Source organism: Neovison vison, chromosome 9 (genome assembly GCF_020171115.1).
Source record: "Neovison vison isolate M4711 chromosome 9, ASM_NN_V1, whole genome shotgun sequence".
NCBI classification, from domain to species: Eukaryota; Metazoa; Chordata; class Mammalia; order Carnivora; family Mustelidae; genus Neogale; species Neogale vison.
This window is the reverse complement of record NC_058099.1, coordinates 17,377,769-17,405,448: the sequence shown is the minus strand read 5'-3', so window position 1 is coordinate 17,405,448 and position 27,680 is coordinate 17,377,769. Positions and strand designations below refer to the sequence as shown.

The window sequence follows — 27,680 nt, the reverse complement described above, 5'->3', positions numbered from 1 at the left end:
CTCCCTCTCTTATTCCTACTCTATCATTTCAGCCAAATGAAGCTGAGAGGATGGAGAAACCCAAGAGTAGTCAAGGGTGTACTGACTGAAGCAAATTCTGGTCCTTAGCCACCTATGAGATCAGCTTCTCAGGTCTCCTAATAGGAACCATATGGCTGGGACAGCTGGGTAGCAGCAGGTCTTCTCTGAGCAGCTGTTTGCAGCACCTGTGGCTGTCACGGAAACTGGGCTCTGGAGGACAGTGGCCTGATAGACTCATGAGGCAGACATAAAAGATGCCCTTTTGTCACTAAATTTTATGGGGGTATGTGACTACAGATACAGGGAGAAGTACAGAACATTTTGGGGTTTGGTGATTAGAGGCCAAGAGAATCCTAATAGAGTTCATCCTACGGTATGAGTCCTCCTGGGAAGAGCTCTTAACACCCTGGCCACCCTAGACCCTTGGGAATCAGGACACTTTGAAGGAGAAAGGACAGTCAGGGCGTGGCTGTTTTCTCGTCTTTAAGAACTTCAGGGCTTTCTGGTTCCCTGGCTCCCCAGCTGGAAGGGACTTTGGAGTCCAGCCCTTTTATGCTACAGATGGGGACCAGAATGGCAATGGGATTTGTCCAAGGTCATGGCAAGTGGATGGCAAACCTAGGACAGGAACCCAAGGACAGTGTCTCACTCTTTCTCCTTTACCATCTGACGCCATGCCCACTTGGGAACCCTTCAAAGTCATGGCACATTTACTCCAATGGCTCCTCTGGGTTTTGGGAGAAAGAACAAACTCCTGGACAGAGCTCACAAGAGCCATCATGCTCTGCCCTCTGTTGAAGTCCCAACCTTGGTTCCCACCCCAACACTCATCCTTACACTGGTTGCTCCTCCAGATGAGAACACCCTCCTCCTTCTGCCTGGAGGACTCCCATTCATCCTCTGATGCTAGGCCAAGACTTCGCTCTCTTCTCCACGGATCCTCCTTTGAGGTCCAGGTCTGGATTAGCTGTGCCTTGCTAATCCCATCTAGAACCTTGTCCCTCAAACTGTGCTTTTGGGACCTGTAACATGGGCATCCCCTGAGAGCTTATAAGAAATGCAGCCCATCCTAAGCCACTAAGACAACTTAAATTTTAGCAAGACTCTCAGGGGGTTCTCATACACATTCAAACTGGAGGTGCACTGCTGGAAAACAAACTTCCCACCCCCCATTTTTATAGTATGCTTCTTATAACATGTTTCACTGTAACTGCCCATAGACTTTCTCTCACTAGGTGCTGCTCCTTGTAAAGGCAGGATCTGTCTTCTTCATGCATACATTTCCAGCCCATAGTGCAGAGCCTGGCCCACAGTAAGAATATTAAATGAACCAATGAATAAATAAATTAATGAAACGTGGTCTCCTGGGGTCTCTTAATATTTGCAAGGACAATGTATTTTTTGATTGCTATCTTTGAGCTGGAAAGAATTAGAGTTCATGGAATTCAGTTGTCTCTGTCACCCACAGACCTTTAAGAGCTCAGAGAGACCCAAGAGTCCCTTGGGAATGGGGGAAAGGGGATTTGAAATGGAGACCCAGCAGGTGAGGCCCCAGGCCATCCTCTCCAGCTTCTTCCAGAACAACTGTGCACATCTGAGCCACACATCCACTCATCCCATTATCCAGTTATTTAACAAGTATTCAGCACCCACTTACAAGAGTGACTAGGACCTAAAGAATCACTAAGTACACATAAGCTGATATTATAGTGCAGAAGAGAGATAACACAACAGTAAATACCTAAGACACATGAGATATTGAAACTAGTAGGTACAATGCATTAAATTAAAACATGACAGTGTGGGGTGCCTGGGTGGCTCAGTAGGTTAAGCCGCTGCCTTCGGCTCAGGTCATGATCTCAGGGTCCTGGGATCAAGTCCTGCATCAGGCTCTCTGCTCAGCAGGGAGCCTGCTTCCTCCTCTCTCTCTCTGCCTGCCTCTCTGCCTACTTGTGATCTCTCTCTGTCAAATAAATAAATAAAATCTTTTTTAAAAAAATGACGGTGTGATTGAGAGAATAGGTAGAACTTTTAGAGATTCTCTGAGAAAGTAGCATTCTAGTTAAGACCTGTGGTTCTACTTAAGGCCTATTTAGGAAAAAAAGAAATCCACTGCTAAAAAGCAAAAGTACCACTGCCCTAGTTCATCCTGTTCATTTTATAGATGAGGAGACTGAGGGCCAGAGAGAGTCAGAGCCCAGGGTTACACAGGTGAGTTCATTAGCAGTGTCAGGATAGATTAGGATGCAGCTATCTTGATTCCTGCTGACATGCCAGTGTGGGATGTTAGAGGAATATCATATCCCCTCCAGAGACTAGCAAGACTGAGGAGGGAGGAAACTGGGTGACACCAGTTGGAGCTGGTGGACAGTGACTGGTGACGGGTTGGCCTGAGATTAAGTGGGTTATCACAGTCCATTACCAAGCGGGTTTTCCTGCCTCTGCGGGAGGCCAGGCAGGCTTTCCAGAAGATTTATGTCCTGGAAGGTCATAAAGGAACCCAGAAGGCTGTAAAGACAAAGTCAGGAGTGGAGCTCTGGTTTAGCTTCCACCCAAACTCTCTGAGCCCTGTGGGAAAGCCCCATAAAGGGGGATGCCTTTCCCGGTCCACGGGCAAGATGGCAGCCCCAGTGACTCACACAGTGGCTTTCATCTGGGGCTCTGTGCTTCTGCCTGTCTGCCCTCTTTTAGCTTTTATCTAAAGAAGCTTCCTTTCATGTGAAAGAGAAAAAGTTATAGTCCAGGACCCAATGGGCAGATAAGGTCTGTTCCAGGAAGAGATTCCTTTTATCTCTGACCAAGCTCTCCTCTGTTCCCCTGATGGCCTCAAATTCTCAGAGGGATATTGCAAGTGTTCTAAGGGCTCAGGGTGAGAGATCAGGGCAGAACCAGCCTCCATATCACACTGTGCAGCTATGTGCAGCTCATTTAACCTCCTGGGGCCTCTAATTCCTTATCATCCACAAAATGAGAGTACCCTACCTTGCCCAGTTTACGGTGTAACTTTAAAGCCTTTCAAAGCACAGAGTACCTCCAACTAAGTATTGCAGGAAGTCTGGCAATTCTCTACAATGCTATCAGTATCACCCTGCTCCAGAACTGCCACCCTATCTCCCCTGGATTATTAAAAGAGCAGCCTCAAGGACCTCTCCACCTCCCTCCTGTCTTGACTCCTCTCGAACAACCCAGAGTCTTAAGCTTCCAACTGAGGTCAGAGGGATCTTTCTCCCCCTGAAGATCTGCCACCATCACCCTATTCTGAAAAACACTTGAAAAGCTTCCCATTACTCTAGGGAGATAATCCAAACTCTTTAACCCTACTTACAGGGCATTCAAGATTGGCCCCTGTTGACCTCTCCCTTCTTATCTCTTACCACTCCTGCTGTCACACACTTTGCTCCAACTACAGGGAAATTCTTTCAGTTCCTCTACACAATGTTTACCAAAGTGTGGAAGGAGTTCCCCAGGGGCAGGAGGAAGGATTTTAGGTGGTACTCCAGATGATCACAGACCCGGCATTAAATAACAATGAATCACCCTGGGAAAGGCAGTCAGATTCTCTTTTTTCACGCTCTTCCCTTCCTCCAGATTACTTTAAAAAATAGTGTCCCTTTGAGACTGCGTCTTCCGTACTTCTCTAACACTTGCTAATCTCCTTTTTATTTATTTTTAAAGATTTTATTTATTTAACAGAGAAAGAGAGCGAGGGAGAAAGCACAAAGCAGGGGGAGCAGCAGGCAGAGGGAGAGGGAGAAGCAGACTCCCCACGGAGCAGGGAGCCCTCTCAGAGCCTCAGACCTCTACTAGGATTGAAGAGCATTGTTTTCTGGTTTTGTTTGTTCTTCCCCTCCATTGTATCAAATGTTTACATTTAATTTTCTATTAAAGGTAGAAGGTGCTTATTTTCCCTTTACAAAATAATGCAGTGTTTTCAAATAGATTTTCAGTGAAAAGTGAATCTGAGAAATCCCAGAATGAAAAGTGCATAGGATATGGTGATATGTCAAAAATCGTAAAAGTGGCAAGCAAATGATGAAAATTTGAGGAAAACCCTGCCCTAGTATAACATTATCTCCTCTGTGCATTCCCCTTGTCACTCTGCCCCAAATCCTCCGGCTCTCCTGTCCTTCCTCTTGTCTGACCTCTGTTCACTCTCTCCGCCTCAGTCTCAGCCCTTGGGAAGGCTTCACTGGGTTACCTAAACCAGGTGTCTATGCCCTGCCTCCCCAAAAGGCCCTATTCTGTTGTTGTTGTTGTTATGACTATTCTTTGCAACTGCTTGTTTAATTACCTCTAACAGTGAACTTCCTCCTTTTTGTTACTGCATGGTTAGCGACTAACTGGTAAGAGGGACTACTAAGTAAGTGATGAGAGATAGAAAGAAAGAAAGAATGAATGAATGAATGTTGTTCCGTGCAAGGCATGAAACAGAGTCACCATCTCATATACTACTTTATGGAGCTTTAAAAGATAGTGATTGTGTCTTAGTTATATCTGAATTCATGGAGCCCTGCACAGTGGTTGGCACAGTCATTGCTGATGACAAAAATGTCTTAATACACACTGAATTTAGGAATGCATTTAGTCAGGGTCCCTAATGGACTTAACTCTAAAAACCTTCAGATTTCTTTCTTTCTTTCTTTCTTTCTTTTCTTTTCTTTTCTTTTGGAGAGAGAGGGAGAGAGAATGGAAAGGGAGTGAGTCAGGGGGTGAGGCAGATGGAGAGGGAGAAAGGGAATCTTAAGCAGACTACATACCCAGTGCAGAGCCTGATGCAGGGATTGATATCATGACCCTAAAATTATGACCTGAACCAAAATCAAGAGTCAGACCTTTAATTAACTGAGCCACTCAGGTGTCCTTAGAAAACCTCGGATTTCTTATGGAAGAATGGGAATAGCCCTAGATTTGGGGCCATGACCTTGCCACTATACACTTCCATGATCCTGGTTAGGACACATCTCCAGGAGTCCAAAATTCCCATCTCTAACACTGAAGATGGGAGGTGGGTGAGGGAAGTGATGGAGGGAAAGAGCGCTTATTCTCTCTTCTCTGACATTCCAGGAGGCCAAGAAGCTAAAATTCCAAGATCCCATCAATTTCCCTTCCCATTTCCCATCTCTAATCCTGACATGATTAAGTGTATGACACACTTATTAATTTGACAAAGCCCATTCCCAGTCTATGGAAAAAAGTGCCCAGTAAAATCAGATATAAGCAAGAAGAATCCACCACTCCACTCAAACTCACACACTCATTCATACCTGGGCCCCAGCTCATCCTCACTCCTCCAGACAAAGTCACCAAACTTCTCGTAGTGAGAATTGTAGTGGTGTTGGACTCGGAACAGCATTGAGGCTGAGACTTCCATCAGCGTGTTGTAGGCAGTCTGCTGCTCCTTTCCACTTGTGTACCCATTGTACAGATTGTAGATCTTGTCTGCTATCTCTGAGGGGGAGAAGTGCAGGCACAGATCACTGGACAGCAGGAAAAAGTGAGGATGGAAACATGCCTTGCAACAGGAAAGGCACATCCATGCTGGACGTCATGTGTGGTATCCAAGGGCAGACAGACCTAAATTGCATCCTGAACATCAATTGACTAGTTGGGTTCAGTTTTCCTAACCATCAGCTGAAAATAATGATGTCTATTCTGGAGACACACTTGGGAGGACAAAATTAAACAGTGACTGTAAAGCACTCAATACAGGGCCTGACACAAAGCTAGTGTTCATAATTTGCAGGCATCTTTATTAATCTATATTTGGTAACTATGATTTAACATAAAATCACAAAGAAGTACAGAGGCTTAAATCAACAGTCTTGGGCTCATCTCAAGAGTCTACTTCTGTCTCTCCTCTGTAATACTTCCAACACAGCTCTGTGATCAGGTCTGCATTCAAAAATCTATCAAAGAAAACCATGGTAATTCATGGCAATTTCTAGTCCTTCAATTATTTCTAGTAATCGATACAACTTAAAGTCATCATGGGTTGCTCCCTTGAATGGAAGGCCCATCCTTTCATCTGGAAAGACTCTAATCAAGATTTATGTACACCCCCAAGTCATTGTTAACAGTGATTGCCTCTAGAAGAATCTGGGGGACTTGGGTTTAGGATGGGAGGAGCATTTGGTGTGCAGTATTTCCACTCAGCTTTTTCTTTTTCTTTTTTTAAACCACATGTATGTGGTTTTTTTTGTTTTGTTTTGTTTTTTGTTTTTTTAATATAATGATGATAATAAGGAGGTGGAGGAGGAGAAGGAGGAGGAGGAGGAGAAATGACCAGGAAACCATCTCAAACTCCCTCACCTTTGAGACATGACAGTTCCACAATAAGAGGACTGTCTCCTCTTGTCTGATAGCAGGCAAAGTATGTATTTTGGGGCTTATTACTGAGCCATTCATAGAAATGTCAGTCTCTATAGAGAGACTAGAATGTGAATTTCCGAAAGGTAAAGAGCGTGTCTCTTCCACATTGTTCATATACCAGTGCTCTTAGAAAATACTTGCTCAACTTGAAGTGAACCATTAGGACTCATGATCTATCACCACATTTTTGCCAGTCCTGATGTAGAAACTATAGCTACATGTCGGCTAAGAACTAAGTACATGGTAGATCTGATTTATTGGTTCTATTTTTTTTTTTCCAGATACTTTGCCTGATATTTACAACTTCATGGGCCAGGAGCATCAGGAATGTTTAATCTTGCACGCTAACTCTGATAGTCACTGACTGTAGCTCTGTGCTGAGGATTCTGAGGCCACCCTGGGCTAGATGGGGACGGATGATATGATGAGCTAATGATATCTGCCATGGGCTTAGTGGTGGAGTGGTCTCCTCCTGTCACTGATATGCCAGCTCTAGCATAGACTGAAGTGGAAAAAAAAAGTGATTGATCTCTGAGAAATCTAGGCTACGGGGCAGGATATAGTCATGGGGCTCTGACCCTCTACTATTCCTTTCCTCTATGTCCGAGCATAGACAGATGCTATGAAAGAGGAACAAGTGTTTCCACTGGCTAAGGTACTGCTGGCCCATCTCAATTTCGTTCATGGCTTTGATTAGGTTAGCTCTGGGTTCTTCCTGTCCCCTTAGTCCCTTCACTTTCTCCTCTCAGTGCGCATAGGTTTATGAGGCAGGAAAGGGGTAGTGGTTGATGACTTCTGGGTACAGAACTTAAAGGAAATAGGGGAGTGACCTAGGAAGGGAGCAAACAGGGCACTTACCTTCTGCCTTGTTGTCATCCACCAGCGGACAGGCCGTCCTCAGGGTCACTGTGCTGAGCTCCGAGTGCCTCCCCCGTGTATCCACAGCATACAAAGTGAACCTGCCACACAGCAAGAAAACAGGGCACTGGGTTGTGACTTCAGCGAAGGTCCTGGAACTTGTAAGGTGGAACACAAAAGCATGGTACAGGAGCAGGTGTAGTCAGGGATGCTTAGGCTGCGAGAGAGAAGATTTGGAAAAAAACCCAATGGCAACAGTAAAGCATTTATTGGGCACCAACTGGCTGCTAGGCACTTTGCATTTACTCTCTTACTTTACCAGTATGCAAGCCTGGAAGGCAGGGATTTTGATCAGCTGTACTTCACCAATAAGGAAACTTAGACTCTGATTTTGTATCTTTCCACCAGTCTCAGTTACTTGGGGACAGAGCAGTCTAAGTCCTGGACTTCACAAGTGAACCCCAATGCTATCTGGCTTGGCTGAACATACTGATTTATATGTTCTTCCACTCATCCACTTGACAAACACTTCTTGAGCATTAAGTGTGTGCCAGAAGTTATTTTATTCATATTTTATATGAGCTGGGTACTACAAATGCATTTCTCCAATGAGGACACTCATTCCAAAGCGGTCAAGTCATTGACCTATTATTATATATTAAGTAAGTAGCAACGGGGGAATAGAACTTAGGTCTGCCTGAATCCAAAGATTATGTCCTTAACCACAATGTCAAGTCTAATTCTACCTTTTGTCTTTCATTAGCTGGCTTGGAATGCTGGCAAGGGTAAGGAAATGCGGGTTTATATGTAAAATATATGTCTTAAGAGGCCTAAACATGGGGTATGTTGGCCCCATCTTCAGAAGGAAGCTCATCTATCCATCTGCTTTCTGGGGATTTTGGCTTCTGCCTTTGGTATAAGAGCAATAGCACTGTGATGTGAGTATTCTCTCTCTCCTCCTCTTGTATCTCAGCACTGGGTGTGGAACTCAGTTCCAGTGCTTACTCTATCCAGTACTGTTATGGTCAAGAGAAGCAGGGGTGACAGAGGAAGGAGTCTGGTCCTAGAGGTAGAAAGGCTTGGGTTCATATTCCATTCTACTCCCTTGCTCTGTGACCTCAGTCACTTTACTTCTCTGTGCTTACTTCATCTCTCTGCATCAGGCATCTCTAAGTGCTACACAGGGAGAGTTATGATCGAAAAGCCTTGCAGAGGTGTTAGAAATAAGATCACAAAGAAACTCCAGGATGGGAGAAAAAGCAAGAGGCAGAGTAGGAAGGTAAGGACAGTACTGGGTATGCCTACCCCCACAACCCATCTAGAACATGGCAGAGGCAAGATCCAAACCCTAGCCTGCAGATCCCAGAGGACCTATACTTCACAGCTTGAGTGCAAAGATCTCCCAGCATTTACCAGTACTGGATACAGACAGTTGGCGCTTGGTAAATATTTGAGTTAATGAATGAACCTAAGTATCATATCTCATTTCTTAATCATCTCTCCCTCCACAAAATGGGGATACTTGTAGATGGAATGCATGACTGTCTCAAAGATTACAAAGACTGATACATGAGAAGTGGCTTAGAAGCTGCAGACTATAAAGACCATGTAAACAGCACTTATTTATACAAGAGTACACATTTTAAAAATGCTTTCTTGGAGAAGAGGAGATGCATTTCGACTGACGGAAACATGGCAGGATGTAGCGAATGGAATATGTGAGTTAGCCTCAAAACATGAGGAGCTGGAAAAATTTTTTAAGCACTACCTTCCCATTGGCCACTTCTGTTTTCATGGTACTTCTGTAATACATTTCCTCCACCAAGAGGGTGTAGGGTCACCTCTCTGCTTAGCCAAGAGCATGAATAAACAGCATGCTGGGGAAGAAGCAGCCTTAGACTTTCAAGTTTATAAAATCTAGGTAGAATCCTTGCTTTCCCCAACTGTTGGCTGAGTATTCTCTGGGACTCAGTCTCTGTAAATAAGATGAAATGATCCATCTCTTACAAGTTTGGGACCAAGACTCAATGATCCAACAACAGAACAGGCCTGACTCCATCTTTGCTCCCTCTAAGGAAGCTTCTATTTGTGTTATTAGAGGAACCAAACATGTCAGGGGAGACTCGGGATGGAGGAGGCCTCGGGCCACCCTGCCCGTGGGGGTGGAAGGGTGAACAAAGAGGAAGATGTCAACCTCACAGGCTTGGGTCAAAAGTCACAAGGCCAAGCGCTTTCTGCCTGTCTCAGCTGTAATTGTAGAACTCTTCCAGAGACACATCTGAAAGCTGTTAGGGGACCAGGCAGGGCTTGAAGGGGCTTTTTGTGAGGGGAAGAAAGTGGAGACTCCTAATGTGGAGAAGTAGGGGGTGAGGGGGGCCTGAGAAGCAGACACAGGGACATACCCATAGAGCACAGTGAGAAGTGGGGACACAGAGAGAGACTGAGAGAGGGCACCGGCAGACCTCAGTGTTCCTCAGGGGATTCAATTTGTTGTTAGGTGTTCATTTCATGGATGGGTGCCAGCTACCTCCTGCTTGGTTCTTCCATCTTCTCTTTGCCCACTGAAGCAAAGATGCACTGGTAATTTGAACTAGAACCCCTGAGCCCACACCAAACTCCACAACCTTGTTTACAGGTAGGGAAATAGAGGCCCAGAGAGGAAAGATTCTTCATAAGTTCAGACACTGGCTCTTCGAGCTCCTCCCCCAGTGCTCCTTCTCTACACTGCCCTGCTTCTGGTACAACTGGCTGATTCTGGTCCCCCTGCACCTATCAGATATTTTTATTACAAAAGAGGTGGCTCCAGGGACGTGGTGGGATGGGATCTTTAGGAACCTGAAGCTCCAGGCTCAAACCTTTGCTATTTCTTCCTCTGACTTTATTTTAGGAGAAAGAACCCTGGCCAAGGTGTCTGAAAGAAAGAAACAAACAAACAGGAACAGCAGTAAGTACACAGAACAAACCAGTGGTTGCCAGAGGGGTGGGGTAGAAGGGGATAAGCAAAATGGGTGATGGGAAGCAGCCAGTTACAAATAGGTCAGGAGGGTGAAAGGTACAGGGACTCTAGTCAATGGTACGATGATAGACTTGCACGGTGAGAGACGGTAGCTACACCTGTGTGAGCATGGCACAAAGTAGAAAGTTGTCTAATCACTATGTCAGAAACTTAAAACTAATGTAATATAGTGTGTTAACTATACTTCAGTTAAGAGAAAAAACAACTGAGTTCATGTTTTCCAGGTTTTCCACACGTTGTGGCCTGTGAGATTCTGGATGTCTAAAGCAATATGCTTTAGTGAATTGCAGTTTCAACGTGGAGGGAAGTGCCTTGAGATTGATTGCACAAATACAAAGTATTTTTCTTTTTTTTAATTAATTTTTTTCAGCATAACCGTATTCATTGTTTTTGTACCACACCCAGTGCTCCATGCAATCCGTGCCCTCTCTAATACCCACCACCTGGTTCCCCCAACCTCCCACCCCCCACCCCTTCAAAACCCTCATCATCCTCAGGACTCAGCCCTTACTACAGGCTCCCAATGCAGCTCCTTGACCGTCACTCGCCTGATAGGACTGTATCACCAAACCTCAAATTAGCACTGGCCACACCTTCAGCCTGGTTTACCAATCTTTGCTTCCTATTCCGTTTCATAGTAGAACAATAGCCAACTGCTTATGGTTCCAGAACATGGATTCTACCTCTTGGCCTTTGCACATGCTATTCCCTCCGCCTGGCTGGTCTTTCCCCTTTTCCCCTTGACCCTCCCTACTCACCTCATCTGTGGAGGACCAGTCAAACCTCCTCTCCTCCAGTAAACCTTTCCCCACCCACGGTGCCCTGTGACTGCCTATGCCACACGACTGGGCCAGTGCTCGTATGCTTCTCTCTCGCCCCTGTGATATGTATGTATCTTCAGAACCAGAATCTGGCTCTGCCTGTCTGTATCCACCCACCTACATCTGGTGCTCAGGCACCTAAATCAATCAATGCCCAGCAAATACTTTCCAGAATGAGTGACAGACTGAACGAATGACTCAGTCAAGTATGAAGTAGTAGTCCCCTTGTCTGGGAATCCGCTTCCCCATCTGTGCAATGAACAAGAGGGGATTTGGTTGAAAGGTCATTATCAGAGATGGAATGACAGAAAGGCTAAAAGCATGAACCTAGAATTAGGCGATTTGGTTTTAAATTCTGGCTTCCCATTTATTGACTGTGTGAGGCCTTTTTACTCACCTGGAACATAGGAAGCATGGGATCAAACCCCACCAGATAAGGTAGTTACTGGAATAAGGAGAGATGTGGGAAAGTGCTCGCCATGATGCTTGGCATGAGCTAATACCCAATGAGAGATAGTCGCGGGTATTATCAATAGTATTGTTCTTATGACACTGCACAAGGCTCTAATCACCCCCCTCCCCCCGGACCCCCAAACATCCAGAAGAAGTTGTCCTAGTGGAAATCAGAGGAAAGTGGGTGGAGAGGAAGCTGTCCTTGGTCCCATCCAAGACCCCCAGACCCCCTCGCAGCAGGGGTGAGAGAATGAAACCGAGAAGTTAATTGGCAGTGAGAGCTTCTCACGGATCTGACAGGGGGTAAGAAGAGGGACAGAGCCCCAGAGGCCCACATCAGGACCAGGTCCCCGAGAGTACGGGAGAATGCGTTTGAAGTCTCCAGGCCAACGCCTGCTCTTCCCCAGCCGCCACATGATTTAGGCATTCTGGGGAGGCAAAAGTCTCCTCGCTGATTTGAAGGGAAACAGATGTTTCCAGGCCAGAGGCCCTGGTCTTGTAAAATGCTCCTTCCCCCCACACGGCTTTGGCAAACAACTTCCCCTTAATTTAAACCCCACCCCCACCCCCCTGCCCGACACCCAACCCACCATCAGTCCCCTCCCTGCCATTCCCAGCACGATGTGGCAGCCAGCGTGGTGGGAAAACATGGACTTGCAGCTCTGGCTCTGCATCTGAACAGCTGGGTGGCCAGGGACACATCACTGCCCTCTCTGGGTCTCAGTCTCCTGTCTCTGCAGTGAGGAAACTAAGCTAGTATCGCTTCTAAGGACAGGCTATATCTGACATGTTAGGGACTGAAGATTTTTTTTTTCCTCTGAAAGAGCTGGTATTATTCATTCCAGAACTTTCTCCATTGCAGTCTATGGCAAAGAGCATGGGACAGCATATCAAACTGCTCTGTCTTTGACTCTAGCTCAACTCTATCAGCTACTGGGCAAGTAGTGACTTAACCACAGGTCTTGGTTTCCTTATCTGTAAAATGGGACAATGGTTCCATCTCATTGGGTTGTAAGAATTAAATAAGAATTCATTCCCCTCACCCACAGAGTTTAGGTTTCTTATGAATGAAATAGGGTGTATACCTCGTCCCTTGGATTTCCCAAAAGGCAAAGAACAATTTGGACCCAGAATAGATGGACAATAATGTTTCTAAGCAATTATTGGCAGGAAGACTAGCTAGACACTGGGCAGTCCAAAGCCTCAGCAACAGAAAGAGCAACAGAAAGAGCATTCTCATTTTTGGGATCGAAATGAAGCAGAGTGTTTCATGGCTGGAGTGGATTTGGGAGCCCGACTCCTTAAGTTCAAATATTGGTTGTGTAACCTACTCTTTTTGACCCTGTGCAAGTTAATTAACCTCTCTGTTCTTTAGTGCATCTTGTCTTTAAAATGTGGGTGGAAGTAAAAAAATAAAGTGTGGATGCTAATATTACCACCTGCAGAGGAATGCTGAGGGACCGAAGTACTGCCTGGCACACGGTAAGTGCTAAGGAAACATCCACCACTATTTGATGTGTGTTTCACATGATCAATCTCTTCCATAATGGTTGTGAAAGGCGGCCCCCTTCCCCCGATTCTTTAGCATCGCTCTCATTGAGATTGTGGGGCTTCTATGTCCCTTGACCTTGAATGCTGATGGCTTCAGGAATGTTTTGAGTTAACAGAGCCCAGCAGAAGGATGCTGTGCAACTTTTGAGTCTGGATCATAAAAGGTTATGCAACTTCTACCTGGCTCACTGAAATATACTCGCTCCGAGTCCTGAGCCCCCATGCAAGACATCCAGCTGCGCCAAGGCCGCTGCGCAATGAGGAAGCCAGGCCACCTGGAGGGAGAGGCTACAGCAGGCACACCAGTCATCCAAACCCAGGCCCCAGCTGGGTAAGTAAAGGAACCTTCAGGTAATTTCAGCCCAAGCAGTCAGGTCACTCGTCCCACAGCTGATGCTTCAGATTCCATGAAGTAAAGAAATCCAGGTCCACTGTGCCCTGTCTTGGTGCCTGACCCACAGAATCGTGAGCGTAATCAGTTTGTTTTAAGCCGCTCAGTTTTAGGGTCATTTATTACGTCATCAACAGTAACTCTAACAACTTCCAAGCATCTCCAGCCAGGGTCAGCAAACCACAACCCATGGCCAAATCTGGCCGGCCACATGTTTCTGTCAATAATGTTTTAATGGAGCACAGCCACACTCATTTTCTTAAAATGTATTTGCTGTGGATGCTTTCACACTACAGTGGCACAGCTGAGGAGCTCCAACAGAGACCCTATGACCCAGAGAGCCTAAAATATTTACTATCTGGACCTCTAGGGAGAAGGCTGTGGACCTCTGAGCTAAAGTTTTGCCAGCAGTTCACATAAAATCATTTGTTTAAATTATTCCATTTGATCCTGGGGTTAGATACCCTTCCTGTCTTACAGATAAGCTCAGAGAGGTCAAGTGGCCTATCCCAGCTCACACAGCTCTCCTGATCCCAGGTTTCCTGCCATGACAGCTTGCAAAGGATCTGGACTCTGGTTTGGGTTCTGCCACTGAGTAAGCAGTGTGACCCTGGGCAAGTTCCACTGCGCTCTGTGCTCAGTTTCCCAGCCTGTGAAAAGAGGGCACAGGTGCAAACTGGCTGACGGAATTCCGATGTCCAAAGTTTTCCCCAGCCAGGTGGGGGCCGACAGGATCCATCAAAGTGAGACTTGAGAATGACTAGTAAGGGGCTGCTGTGGGTCCCTGATCTATTCTACATGCAGCCCACCTATTCCCCAGCACCAAAACCCAACTTTTTTATCTCCCAACTTGGGCGGACAGCTCGTGCTCTCTGCCAACATAAATATTTAATTTCATTGTCCAACACAGAGAGACCATCTTGGTATTAAGGACTCCAGTCCTGATTTCTGCTTTCAAAACAACCTGGTCTGAGGCATGATTAGGAGGCTATGCCTGGGACAAAGGTGAGGTAGTCTGTGGCTATACTCCAAACACCAGCTCCCTCCACTTGCCCTCCCTTCAGCTAACAGGTAAAGAATCAGGGGAGTGGGGGGAAGCCAGGAGTGAGACCTCTGGGGGGAAGGCCATGTCTGGAACCAGTATTGGTGCTAAGCTCAGGAAGAGGCAAGAACAATCTAGAATAAGTTCCAGACACCCACTCCTCTGCCTGTCAAAGCCCCGCAGATTCACTGGTATGTGAACATGACTGTAAATTCATAGTGCCAATACCACTGGGGACTCACCAATGAACGATTATAGTAATGACTTTTAAAATTAAATAAATATAAATGGACTTAGAATTAAAGTGTGTTGAGCATGTCTTCAGTATCCAACTGAGGAGTGAATGAATGTCACAGCTGCTGCACCCACTGTGGACAAAGGACTAAGCTTTGGATATGTATTCAAGGACTGTCTGGATCCCTTGTCAGCTTCAACCCACAGGGAATGCCAACTACCTATGAAAATCTTATTTTCTCTTACCAAGAAAAAAACACTTCCACCCTGGAAGCCTTAGAGGAGTGAACATACCCAAGGATTACCCAAGGATTTGCACATATAAAACTAGGTAAATGGTCCATGTGAACTCATTCACCCATCAAATATAACCTGACTTCTCTTGAAAGGGAAATTCAGACTGGCCCTGGTCTTGGCTTCAGCAGTAGTTCTTGTCTCTCTTCCTTCTCTTCTTCTTGTCTATCCCTCACCTTTCTCCTCCTGCTCTTTTTTTTTCAGTGAGTGCCCTACATGGTCACACACAGTTAGACTGACCTCTGTTCTCAGTTGGAGGATGTTCACATCTTAACAGGTTGTTTTAGGGCAAAGCAGACACAAACTAATTTTCTGGTTTCAAATCAAGGAATGAATTAAGAATGGAATGCCTTAATTATTCCTTTTCAATTTATATTCCTGGAATCTTTAAAGCAAACTGTGCCCTTTTTCTTATATCTTTATTATACACTGGACAGCTGTCTAATACCCAGATAAAATCAATAACTTTTAATTGACTTCAGTTATAGGAATTTTTTGTAGGAAAGTGTAACTTAGAAGTATGTTGCATTGAGAGCCAAAGGGCATGATTTGGAGGCTTGACCCTGTCTATAACCAGTTATGCAGGCTTGGTCAGATTATTTGACCTCTCTGTAGTTCAAATACCATTGATAAGCCCACATGGAGGCCAAGAGGATCAAATGTTCATTATGGATGTGAAAGTGCCTTAGAGATCACACACACATTTCCTGGGCACTCACTCTGTTTCATACACTGTATTGGGGGCTTTTACACAGCTGTCTTCTGTTCTCTTTAAATCTGCCTAAGGGGTGTGTGTTATTAAATCCATTTTACAAGGAGGCAAATGAGCCATGGAAATTTGAATTGACTTTTTCTGAGGCCGCACAGATAGTTCAGCCAGACCCTAGCACAGGTCTCCCAACTCAATTCAGTGCTATTATTTCCAAATAGATAGGACTGGTAGGTATTCATTGGTCCCCACTGGGTCTTGAGTCACAGTTTGGAGGAGGTTAGAGTTAGGAGGATGAACTCCGTGTTCCCAACTTTTGACAAGGAAGAGCTCTTAGTACAACAACACCAACACCCATCATCCCCTTTCAACACTGACATTACTCCTCTTCCCTTGTCTGACCTTGGAGTCTTTTTCTTCTTCCTTGGTTCCTTTTGAAACTATATTTTGCCAAAGTCAAGCTCAGAGGAGAGGAAGCCAAGAAGAGTTCCCCAACTTGGATTTACCCTTCGACAGTAAGTCAGAACACATTATAGGCAGGATGGTTCTTAACTATTTCAAGTTGAGCTCAGTCTCCACCTGATCTGTGAGCAGTGTTTTCCCACAGGTGGGAGGACTGGGTGTGGACCAAAGGACCAAGCTCTGCACTTGGGAGTCTGAAGGACTGAGATTCTCTCATAGCTGTCTATTTCCTGTTCCTACTTCCTTTGAGAACCTTGGTTTCCATACCTGTAAAATGGCATTAACAGTATCTGCCTCACAAAGATTGTTTTAAGAACTGAATAACAAGGAAAATACCTGGTACAGTGAATATTATCTTGTTCGTCTTGCTTATTTATGATACCTAAATGGACTAAAGTGGAAACAAGCCTTCTGGAAATCAAACCCCTGGGCAAAGGCAATATTTTTGGAGGGTATTATGGCAATCAGACCACTGGCTTTCATAAGGTTTGGTTAGAACTCCAGCTCAGTTGCTGGGTGTGTAGGCAAATTACACCGTATCTCAAGCCTCATTTTCCTCATCAGATAGCTGCTTTCTCTCCCCCAGGCAAGGGAAACAAAAGCACAAATAAACAATTGGGATTACATCAAACTGAAAAGCTTTTGCACAATGAAAAAAATTATCAACAAAATGGAAAAAGAGCAGCTTACTAGATGGGACAAGATATCTGCAAATGACATATCCAATAAGAGGTTAATATCCAAAATATCAAGAACTCAACCAACTCAATACCAAGAAAACAATCAGATTAGAAAATGGGCAGAGGACCTGAATAGACATTTTTCCAAAGAAGACATACAGATGGCCAACAGACACATGAAAAGATGTTTAACATCACTCATCATCAAAGAAATGTAAATCAAAACCACAATGAAGTATCACTTCACATCCGTCAGAATGTCTAGTATCCAAAAGACATGGAATAACAAGTGTTGATGAGGATATGGAGAAAAGAACCCTTGTGCACTGTCAGTGGGAATGCCAACTGGTACAGACACTGTGGAAAATGCTAAGGAGCTTCCTCAAAAAATTAAAAATAAAACTACCATATGATCTAGTAATCACTTTTCTGAATATCTACCCAAGGAAAATGAAAATACTAATATGAAAGGATATATGTACCCCTATGCTTATTGCAGCATTATTTATAATAACCAAGACACAGAAGCAACCTAAGTGTCCCCTGATAATGAATGGATAAAGATGTGGAATATTACTCAGTCATAATGAAGAACAAAATCTTGCCATTTGTGACAACATGAGTGAAACTAGAGGATATTACGCTAAGCAAAATAAGTTTGACCAAGAAAGGCAAAAACAAAACCAACCAACCAACCAATAGAAACAGACTCGTTAAGTACAGAGAATGAACTGGTATTTGCCAGATGGGAGGGGATAGGGGGATGGACAAAAAAAGGTGAAGGGGATTAAGAGGGACAAAGTTGTAGTTATAAAATAAGTAAGTGATGAAGATGGAAAGTACAGTATGAGAAACATAGTCAATGATATTGTAATAGTGTTGTATGGTGACCAGTGGTGACTACACTTACCATGGTGAGCACTGAATAGTGTACAGAATCACTAACTCGCTAAGTTGTATACCTAACGAATACAATATACTTCAATAGTGAAATTTAAACATTTTTTGTGATAAGAAAAACAAACGATACCTTTTTTTTTCCTTCTTCTTCATGGAATTGATCACTCTAGCTAATCAACTGCAGTTTATTTTTAAAAATTTTAATTGAGTATAGTTACAACAGTATATTGGTTTCGGGTATACAATATAGTGACTCAACAATTTTATACATTACTCAGCGCTCATCAAGATAAGTGTACCCTTAATCCCCATCCCCTGTTTTACCCATCTCCTACCCACCTTCCTTTACTCTGATAACCATCTGTTTGTCCTCTATAGTTGAAAGTCTATTTTTTGGTTTGTCTCTTTTTTCCCCCCTTTGTTCATTTGTTTTGTTTCTTAAATTCCACATGTGAGTGAAATCATATGGTATTTGTCCTTCTCTGACCTATTTTGCTTAGTATTGTACTCTCTAGATCCATCCATGTTTCAAATGGTAAGATTTCATTCTTCTTCTTTTTTCTTTTAACTGCTGAGTAATATAGTCAATTGATTTTCAAGAAGAGTGAAAGAATGGTCATCTTTAACAAGAGCCTCTTCAGCTAATGATGCTGGGATAATTGGATAGCCACATGCAAAGGGATGGAATTGGACCCCTATCTCACAACATATATTTATAAATATATATGAATATATTTATATATATTCCATATATATGTATGTGTGTATATATATATATATATATATATACACACATGGAACTTCAAAATGGATCAAAGTCTAAACATAAAACCAAAAACTAAAAAATTCTTAGAAAAAAATAAAGGAGCAAATCTTCATGACGTTAGAGACAATGATGATTTCTTAGCTAGACCCCCAGAGTAAAACCAAAGAGAAAAAAATAAAAGACAAATTGGGTTGCATCAAAATTAAAACCTTTTGTGTTCTAAAGGACGATATCAAGAAAATGACAACCCACAAAACAGGAGAAAATATCTGTAAATCATATATCTGATACAAGGCTAATATTCAGAAGATATAAAGAAGCATTGCAACCCAACAATGAAAAGATAAATAGCACAATTAATAAATGGATAAAACATCTGAATATGTTTTTCTCAGAGAAGACACAGAAATGACCAATAAACACATGAAAATGTGCTCACATCATTAGCCTTAGGGAAATGCAAATCAAAACCATAATGAGATACTGTCTCTTACCCATGAAGATGGCTATAACAAAAAAGACAAAAAATAACAAGTGGCTGGCAAAGATGGGAGAAACTGGAACCCTCATACATTGTTGATGGGAGTATAAAATAGCGCAGCCATGGGGCACCTGGGTGGCTCAGTGGGTTAAAGCCTCTGCCTTCAGCGCAGGTCATGATCCTGGGGTCCTAGGATCGAGCCCCACATCGGGCTCTCTGCTCAACAGGAAGCCTGCTTCCCCCTCTCTCTCTGCCTGCCTCTCTGCCTACTTGTAATCTCTGCCTGTCAAATAAATTAAAAAAAAAAAAATAGCGCAGCCAGAGCAGAAAACATCTTTGCAATTCCTCTCAAAGTTAAATACGGAGTTAACATATGACCTATCAATTCTATTCCTAGGTATATACCCAAGAGAACTGAAAACCTATGTCCATAAAAAAACAAAGTTTCATTGCTGCCTTATTCTTAACAGCCAAAAAGTGGAAAACAATTCAAATGTCCACCAACTGATGAATATAGAGGATGTCCATACAACTGGATATTATTCAACCATAAAAAGAAATGGAGTCCTTAGTCATACTACAGTATCACTGAACCTTGAAAAGATCAGGGGAAGTGAAAGAATTCAGACAGAAAGGCCCTATATTGTATGGTTCCATTTCTGTGAAATGTCCACAATAGGCAAATTCCTAGAGACAGAGATTAGTGGTGGCCAGAACTGGGAGGAGTGGGCAATGGGAGTGACCAATGGATATGGAGTTTCTTTTCCAACTGATTAAAATGTTCTGGAATTACTTGTGATGATCACACAACTTTCTGAATATCCTAAAATTCACTAATTCACTGCACTGTATAATTTTTAAAGGGGTGAATTTCCTGGTATATGATTTAGACCTCAAAAAAAAAAAGCTGTATAAACAAACAAAACCAACGGTATCAATCTAGAAGAAGCCTGCGTCCATAAAGGTGGCCAGGCCATGAATTTGGGGCTTGGGCCTCTAATACCTGTAGCTTTCTGCTCTCTGAGTTTGAGAAAGCACTCCCTGCCTCAAGTCCTGTCCCATAGTCACTCATATATGCAGAAAGGGGACACAGGGGACCTTCAATGAAAACTTAAGTGGAGAGTATGGCTCTGGTTCACAGGGAGAGGGTCTGTGGACTGTAGCAGAAATGCTCAAAACTCCAGTGTGATGCGGCACTTAGGGACACAGACTTGGAAGTGGGGAAAGTCATGCTGTTGCTTACAGGCTATGCGATGACACTGAAGTCCTTTACCTCCTCCAGCCTCAGTTTGCTTGTCCATAAAATAAACATGGTTCCACCTGCCTCACAGCATTATCAGGAGGTGTCCTCAGGGTAGGCAAGATTCCCTTAGCTCAATTCCTCACAGATATTAACAATTCAACCCATAGTTAGAATTACTATTTTTAATGATCACCCCCTGCAATTCCTACATCTCTGATAAACAAAAATAACTACTTTCAATCCAATGCAGCTTCACCTTGAACCTGGGGCATATTCCCAACAACCGACCCTGGTTCCTCTCTCTGCTTGGAACGTTCTTTCCCCAGCTCATTCTCTCACCTCCTTCGAATCTTTGTGCTAATGCCTCCCTCTCAATGAGGTCCCTTTGAAATTTCAGCTTCATCCAAACTGCTACACCTAGAAGTGTATTAGAATCCCATTTACCCAGTTCCATTTTTTCCTTCGAATATATATAGTCTTGTAATATATTATATGATTTCCTTGTTTGTTATGTTTATCGATAATGTCACTCCTGCTTGAATATAAAACTAACAAAAACAAGGACTTAGTCTGTTTTATTTACTGATATATCCCCAATGCCAAGTCACTGGGTAGGCCTTCAATAAAGGTTTATTGAATATGTGGATATGCACCTATGAATGCACGTGTACTTGTGTGTGTGTGTGTGTGTGTGTAGTTTAAGTAGAATGTGAGACATTGCATGTGCACTGCTCAGGGCAAGTGTGGGTCCTTTCTCCTACACTTAAGCACTGGAAAGCTAGGAGAAGGAAGAGGTAGAAAAAGAAGAGGAGAAGGGATTACAGTTTTCACAAACTCAGAGACTTAGGAAGGCTAGTCCCTCTGTGGCTATTTAAGCAGCTGTTTGCTTACTTTACCATAGTGTTAGAGACCTATGCGCACCCAGGTGCCTTGGCTGTAGCTATTATAAAAGGAGGTGCAGCCCAGCAACTCTATGCACCAATGGACATTATGTAAAACGAGATTAAAAAGAAATATAAAGTCATAGTCTGTGCCCATCAAGGGCTCCCAATTTATTCAACTCTGCGCACACACACACATATTTCATATATACATATCATTTTTGCCAATCATTGACTGTATGTTATCTAATTTACTCCTTATAATATCTTAAGTAGATTGCATTATCTATATTTATGTTTACAGATAAAAAAAACAAGGTCTCAGGGATCAAATGAGAATGCCTGAGTCACACTGGGAATACTTCCAGAACAGGGTCCAAACCCAGAGCTGACCTGACCCCAAGTCTGCATTCTTTGTATTACACAATATGACCACCCTGAGTTAACAACACTTCGGTCTTCATCCAAAAGGCACTAATAATCCTACTTGAACAGATATAACGTGCCCTCACGAACCGATGAAGAACAAGACAGCGTGGAAAGTTAGGCACTGGTAGAACTAGTCAGAGGCGGTGTAAGGGTTTGGCAAAATCCTCCCCTAGGGGAGCCATGAGAGCTATTCCCCGTAACCAGTTTGGGAAGGCCGAGCAACGGAGGGTGAAGTTCAGTGGTACGGACAGCATGGCTTAAAGATCGGTTCTTCAAGCCAGGCTGCCAAGAAGCAGGTCAGAGATGACGAAAGCACACTAGACTTGGACGTGCAGTATCTCAGCAGAACTCCCAGCAGAGGTGGCAGGCAGAAGAGCTGGCCACGGCCGCCCAGAGAGCCCCGAGGGAAGCCTTGCCTTTGTCAGTCCTGAGCTTTGCAGAGCACTCAGAACACTCTCAGGCTGAGAAATGCCTAGCGCCCAGACAGTCTTGTCAAGTGGCTTGGTCAACCTCCTAGTTTAACTAAGCCTGAGAGAGAGCAATCAACTTGTCCTAGGTCACGCAGTAAGGTCAAAGCAAACCCAAGGTCTGAACCCAGACCGCCTGCCTGCGAGACAGGATGCAGTGCACTTAGCAGAGTGAGCAGATTCACAGTGAAAACAGAGAACACGTCTGAGAGCGGGGTGCCTTCCCCAAAGGTGTCCTCCTGCCTCATTCTACTTAGCATTGACCAGCCAGCGGGGTCCCCACACAGCCTTAACACTGGACCATTTTCGCTCTGTTTTGATTTTATTTTGTCCTCTTTTCACTCCACTGATGTTAGCTCTCTGAGCCACACGGCCCTATTCTCTGCTTGCCCATACGGACTAACTTACGCTTCTTCCCAGCAGGCATGATGTCTGGTAAGTCAGTGTCAAAGACTGTAGGCACTACAGGACTGATCCCTGTTTTCCCAAGAAAGGGATTCTGCAAATAGGCTTCAACCTCCCCTATGGCACACTGCAATGCCAGGCTCAGGCTGGTGTGGTTCTCTGGAAGGATGTATGCCCCAGATAGAGCAGAGGCTACATCTGCGTTCAAACCTGGGGCCTTCTGCCTCCACCACTGGGACCACACACTCCCCAGCATGATGTCCCTCTTTGTTCTAGCCAGTGGGTCTGATCACTGCTGTGCACTCTGGCAACCTCACAGAGCCTCTGTTTACTATCTCAGAATCCCAGCCACCATCCAGCTCCCTTTGCCCTGTAAAGATAAGCCTCTTTGGTCGACTGGACACATCGGCCTTAGAAACCTTGAGCTACTAGAATAAGGGCAACAGGCTGGCTGGGCACCGTGGGGGCATCCGGGCCTGATAAGACCTCGCCACGGCTGGACAAGCGCTCAGAGACGTAAGGCTTTGCGTAAGCACGAGATTAGAAGGAAACATTATTAAAATATTTATTTTCTTATAGGTATTGACATAAAAAGTGGGGTGGGGGGGGAAGGTTCCCAGGAGAGATAAGACCCAGTGAGATTTTCAGTACCTTGGTTTTGAATATACAGTTGTTACAGAAATTAAAATGATTAATAAATAAGAAACAACAAAAACTGTGTTGGTTGGAAGCCACTGTACTTTCAATTTGCTCACACAGGATGAAACTAGGGATGCCAGTGGAGAGTAAAAAACAAAAATTCAAGCAAACAGATAAACATAAACTCACTTTGCTCTGTAGACAAGGCTGATATGGACTCAGGACAGTGGCTGTATCTTAAGAGGGTTGGGAGAGCAGAATCAGGCTGATGACGGGAAAAGGGTACTCGTCAAGTCCATTTTTAATTTTAATTTCTTTTGGGATAAAAGAAAGAGCCCTGAAGCAAGTGCAGCAGGGCCCCGGCCGGTCTTAATCCTGTATGGTGGGCACACAGTGGCTTATGGAAGCATCTCCATATTTTCTGCATTTTATTTTCATTTTCATGATTAAAGCAAACAAATGAATACATCCCTGACACCTATCAACTTACACATTGCAAAGCTTATTACACAAATAACCTTGAAAGCAAGACAAAGCAGGGTTTATTGCCCACATTTTACATTCAGGGAATTTGATGTTTGCAGGGAGGGTGGAGAGGGGATGTTTTAATCAAGGACAGACACAGAGTGGCAGTGTGACGGAGCTGGCGCTTAATTCAACTCCTGGTGGAGGGCTCCTTGTGCTACATTCACCTTGACATGGAAGACACAACTACTCCCTCTTGCAAAAAAATCTCTACAAGGCTTGGGTTGGTCCAAGGACAAAGACGGCACCAAGACACTTCTGAGTTCCAGCTTCCCGGCCCGCCCACCCACCTTCAAATCACTCTGCTCTCCAACAATGAATCTTGATGTCACTGGTCCAGTAAATGTTTCCTAAAGCCAAGATAGAAGGCTGGGGCTCCCAGGCAGTTCTACCCAGCACCCTGCTTTGTAATCACACCAGCCCATTCTCCCCGTGAACCTTCTTGTCTATTTCCTCTTTGTGAGTTGGGGTGCTGCCCCCTAAGCAGGGGTTTCCATCTTCCCACCTCCCTGAGATAGAACATAGACTACGAGGAAACACAGTGTAAGTGCAAGACTGTGATTAAGAATCCGGGTGTTGGCATCAGAAAGACCTATATGTGGACCCTGGTCTGTGCTCCACTTCTGTGAGCCTCTATTTCCTTGACCGTATCAAGAGGATAATAAAACTCAAAGGACAACAGGGTTTTTTTGTTGTTGTTTTCAGTTTTGTTTCCCGTACTTTTTCTGGAGGCAGGGTGTCTGTGTCCACTTAAGAGACCTCTTACTGTGATTTGGATAGGAGCTTCCATCTCATGTCCCTAATGTGGGGATATCACCCAAGCAAAACAACTAGAGTCCTTTCCTGGGTATGGAGAGGGATGTAGGAAAGGGGTATGGCCCTCTTTTTCTAAGATCCCAGGCATGAAGGACCATCCAACCCTATGCCAGGGTCCACCTCCATCCATGCATGAGGAAAACCCAACTCAGAATGCAGCCCACACACAGCAAGGTTGAGACAGAGACAGAATCTGTGTCATATCACCTATACTCTTAGATTCGGCTGGGTCCGCAGTCAGCACGCCTGTTGGATTTCCCAGTTATGTAAGTCAATACATTCCATTTTTCCCATAAGGACTTCTGAATTTTTGCTATTTGCATTCGTAAGTCCAGCTTCTCATATAATCCCGAACTATCCCTTAGAACATTATTATGACGATGAAACAAGATAACGTTTAATCACATACTTAATGTAGTATCTGGCGCATTCCTAAATGTCCCAGCAGTGGTGATGCTGATGCTGGGAGATCACCGTTGTCATTAATCAAACTGTAGTGGACCCTTGTCCCAGAAGGAGGATTGCCCTTCTGCTCGGCTCTCCAGCTCAGCTTAGTGACGAGAAAATAAACCTTCTGCCACTGCCTGGTCATGTGACCTTAGCCAGATCTCTCTCCGCCTGGAAGTTTGGAAGAACCAAACTTCGAGGCTCTGGGAAAGATCCATACCTGTTCTGATGGGGCCCAAATGCTTCTTCCTCTGAGTGTCTCAGTACCTTGGCCATGAAGCTATGGCTACCCTTTATCTTCTGTCCTTTACTTGCTGCCATCCCCACTGGGACGTGAGCTCTCTGGGAGAAAGAAACCATATCCCGTTCTTCTTTCAACACTATCAGCCCCTCCTATGGTAGTGACATCCCTAAAGAATTTCATGCTATTTCACACACAGATGAGAACCAAGTACTCTTAAAAATTAAATGGGGGTATAACGGGGCTTTTTTTTCCAACTCACAGAAGCTCACTTATTTTTTTTATCTTTCAGAGGATAGTTACAATTCACAGTATGGGCTTGGAAAAATGTTTTCTGGTTACCCACATTACTGCTCTCTCCAGGGCCAGCCTAGGAAGCAAGGGAGTGAAGTAGAGTTCTTACCAATAAGCATCAGACAGGACAAATTTGTGTCTGCTGAGGAGCTATGTCTAGCTCACCCCTCACCCTGTCTCAGTCCTGTTCATCGGACACTGTAAATTTCAACCACCCTCCTCTCTTCCTGTTCTAGTTACCACTAGAACTCACTGCCTCTCATTCAGGCCGTGGAAAGAGCTTCCTCATTTGCTTCCTACAGTTCTCTCCCACTTCCAACCTACTGCCGTTTTATCAGCCAGAGTGAACTTTCTAAAGTGCAAATCTGACAATGTCTACTAAGCATCTGGTTTAAAAACTTAATGACTTCTTTAAGATAAAGTCCACCCTTCTTAGCCTAGAAACAAGAAACCCTTTATGATTTGACCCCATCAATCTCTTCGGCCTCACCCACCAAAACCATCCTGTTGCCTGACGGTAACTTGAGCAGGGCTTGTAAATTGCTATGTTGTCTTGCTATGTTGCCTTCAATAACTTTCACCTATGACTCCCTCTCCATGGAAAATCATTCTCCTTTCTCTCCCTACCTGCATCGTACTGATCCTTCTCATCCTTAAAACAAAACTAAATTATGACTCTTCCTGGCCAGGTTTTACTGGACTGAGAGGCATTCTCTCATCTGAGCCCCTCACATCATGGGCCACATTTTCTCATGGGCTCCATGGTGGCAGGGACATTGTTCATCTCTGGGTCCCCAGAATGCATGTCAGGGCCCTTCAGAGATGTAGAGACTCAAAACCAAATGGAATGATTGAATACCAGTGCTAATAAGGAGGATGTTACATTGGAGCACAGCCTTCGAGATGAAGTGTGCGCTGGCTAGGTAAGGAAAGGTTAAAGGACATCCTTCCTGACTGCCGCCCCCAATTCCTGTTTCTCCCCACCTTTTTCCATAGCTCGTAACTGGTACGATATCGTAGAACCAGCTCACCAATTTTAATTGCCTTTTGTATGGTGGTTTGCATACACACCCAGCTCCTCCCAGCAGAAGAGGGAGGTCTGATTCAGGGCAGCTGCCCTGCCTCATTTCTCTAGATGTCCCTCCTAGGGCTTCTCAGGAAGGAACACAGTATGCAGGTTTAGAGCATGAGCTCTGAGATCAGAAAAAACCTGTTTTCAAATAGCAGTTCTGCCATTTACTCCCTTAGTGACTTTGCCCACTTTACTAAACCTCTGCAAGCCTTCATTTCTTTACGTCTAAGGTGAGGGGAGAAAACTGTCTGCCTCATAGGATTATAGCTTAACCGTACAGATTAAATGTAATATTACAAGCATTCATGTATCCAATGAATATTCATTGAATGCCTCCTGCATGTGTGCCATTGAGTATATGGAAATAAACACTACGTTGACTCTCACGGACAATCAAGTCTCAGAGGCGACAGACCTTAACGCACACATAAATATGTCATCTCCCAGTTTAATAATTGCAATTAGGGAAAGGAGTAAGGAGGCATAATTTAGATTATGGGTTGGGGATGCCATTTGAAGAAGCAACATTTAGGCTGACGACTGAAGAATGAAAAAGACATGCAGCATGTGCCAAGGCCCTGTGATGGGCGGAGGGCACGATCTGGTGCATAGCAGGCTCATTCAAGGCTGATAGGACATCAGGAGAGGCTGGACTCAGGAGCCACGAGGAGCTTGGGCTCCGGACCAAGCCAGTCTGGATTTAAATCCTGGGGCGCCTGGGTGGCTCAGTGGGTTAGGCCTCTGCCTTCGGCTCAGGTCATGATCTCAGGGTCCTGGGATCGAGTCCCGCATCGGGCTCTCTGTTCAGCAAGGAGCCTGCTTCCCTCTCTCTCTCTGCCTGCCTCTCTGCCTGCTTGTGATCTCTCTCTGTCAAATAAATAAATAAAATATTAAAAAAAAAATCTATGAAATCCTGGCTCTGCTACTGACTACGGCATGACTTTAGGCAAATTTCTTAATTCTCTGGGCTCTGGTCATTTCATGTGTAAAATGGGAATAATAGAGCTCTGTCCTCATTGAGCTCCTGAGAGGACCCGACGAGGTGGTTTATGTAAAGCATTTAGAACAGTGTCTGGCATGTTGATGGCACTTTCAATACCAGCCATTCATATCACGGATTCTTCCTTTTTTTCTATGAAGTATTTACCTGGATACTATCATAAAGGAAGAGGC

The 27,680-nt window shown here is 44.3% G+C and overlaps 1 protein-coding gene across 1 annotated transcript in view; it reads right to left on the bottom strand.

Moving 5' to 3' along the window:
- ASTN2 (astrotactin 2) overlaps positions 1-27,680 on the bottom strand; it is a 736,372-nt gene that overhangs the window by 9,899 nt on the left and 698,793 nt on the right. Inside the window, exons 20-21 of the mRNA XM_044265036.1 lie at positions 7,249-7,349; positions 5,286-5,469 (exon numbers count right to left, since the gene is read on the bottom strand). Coding sequence (XP_044120971.1) covers positions 5,286-5,469; positions 7,249-7,349 — 285 coding nt within the window. The remainder of the gene's footprint in view (positions 1-5,285; positions 5,470-7,248; positions 7,350-27,680) is intronic.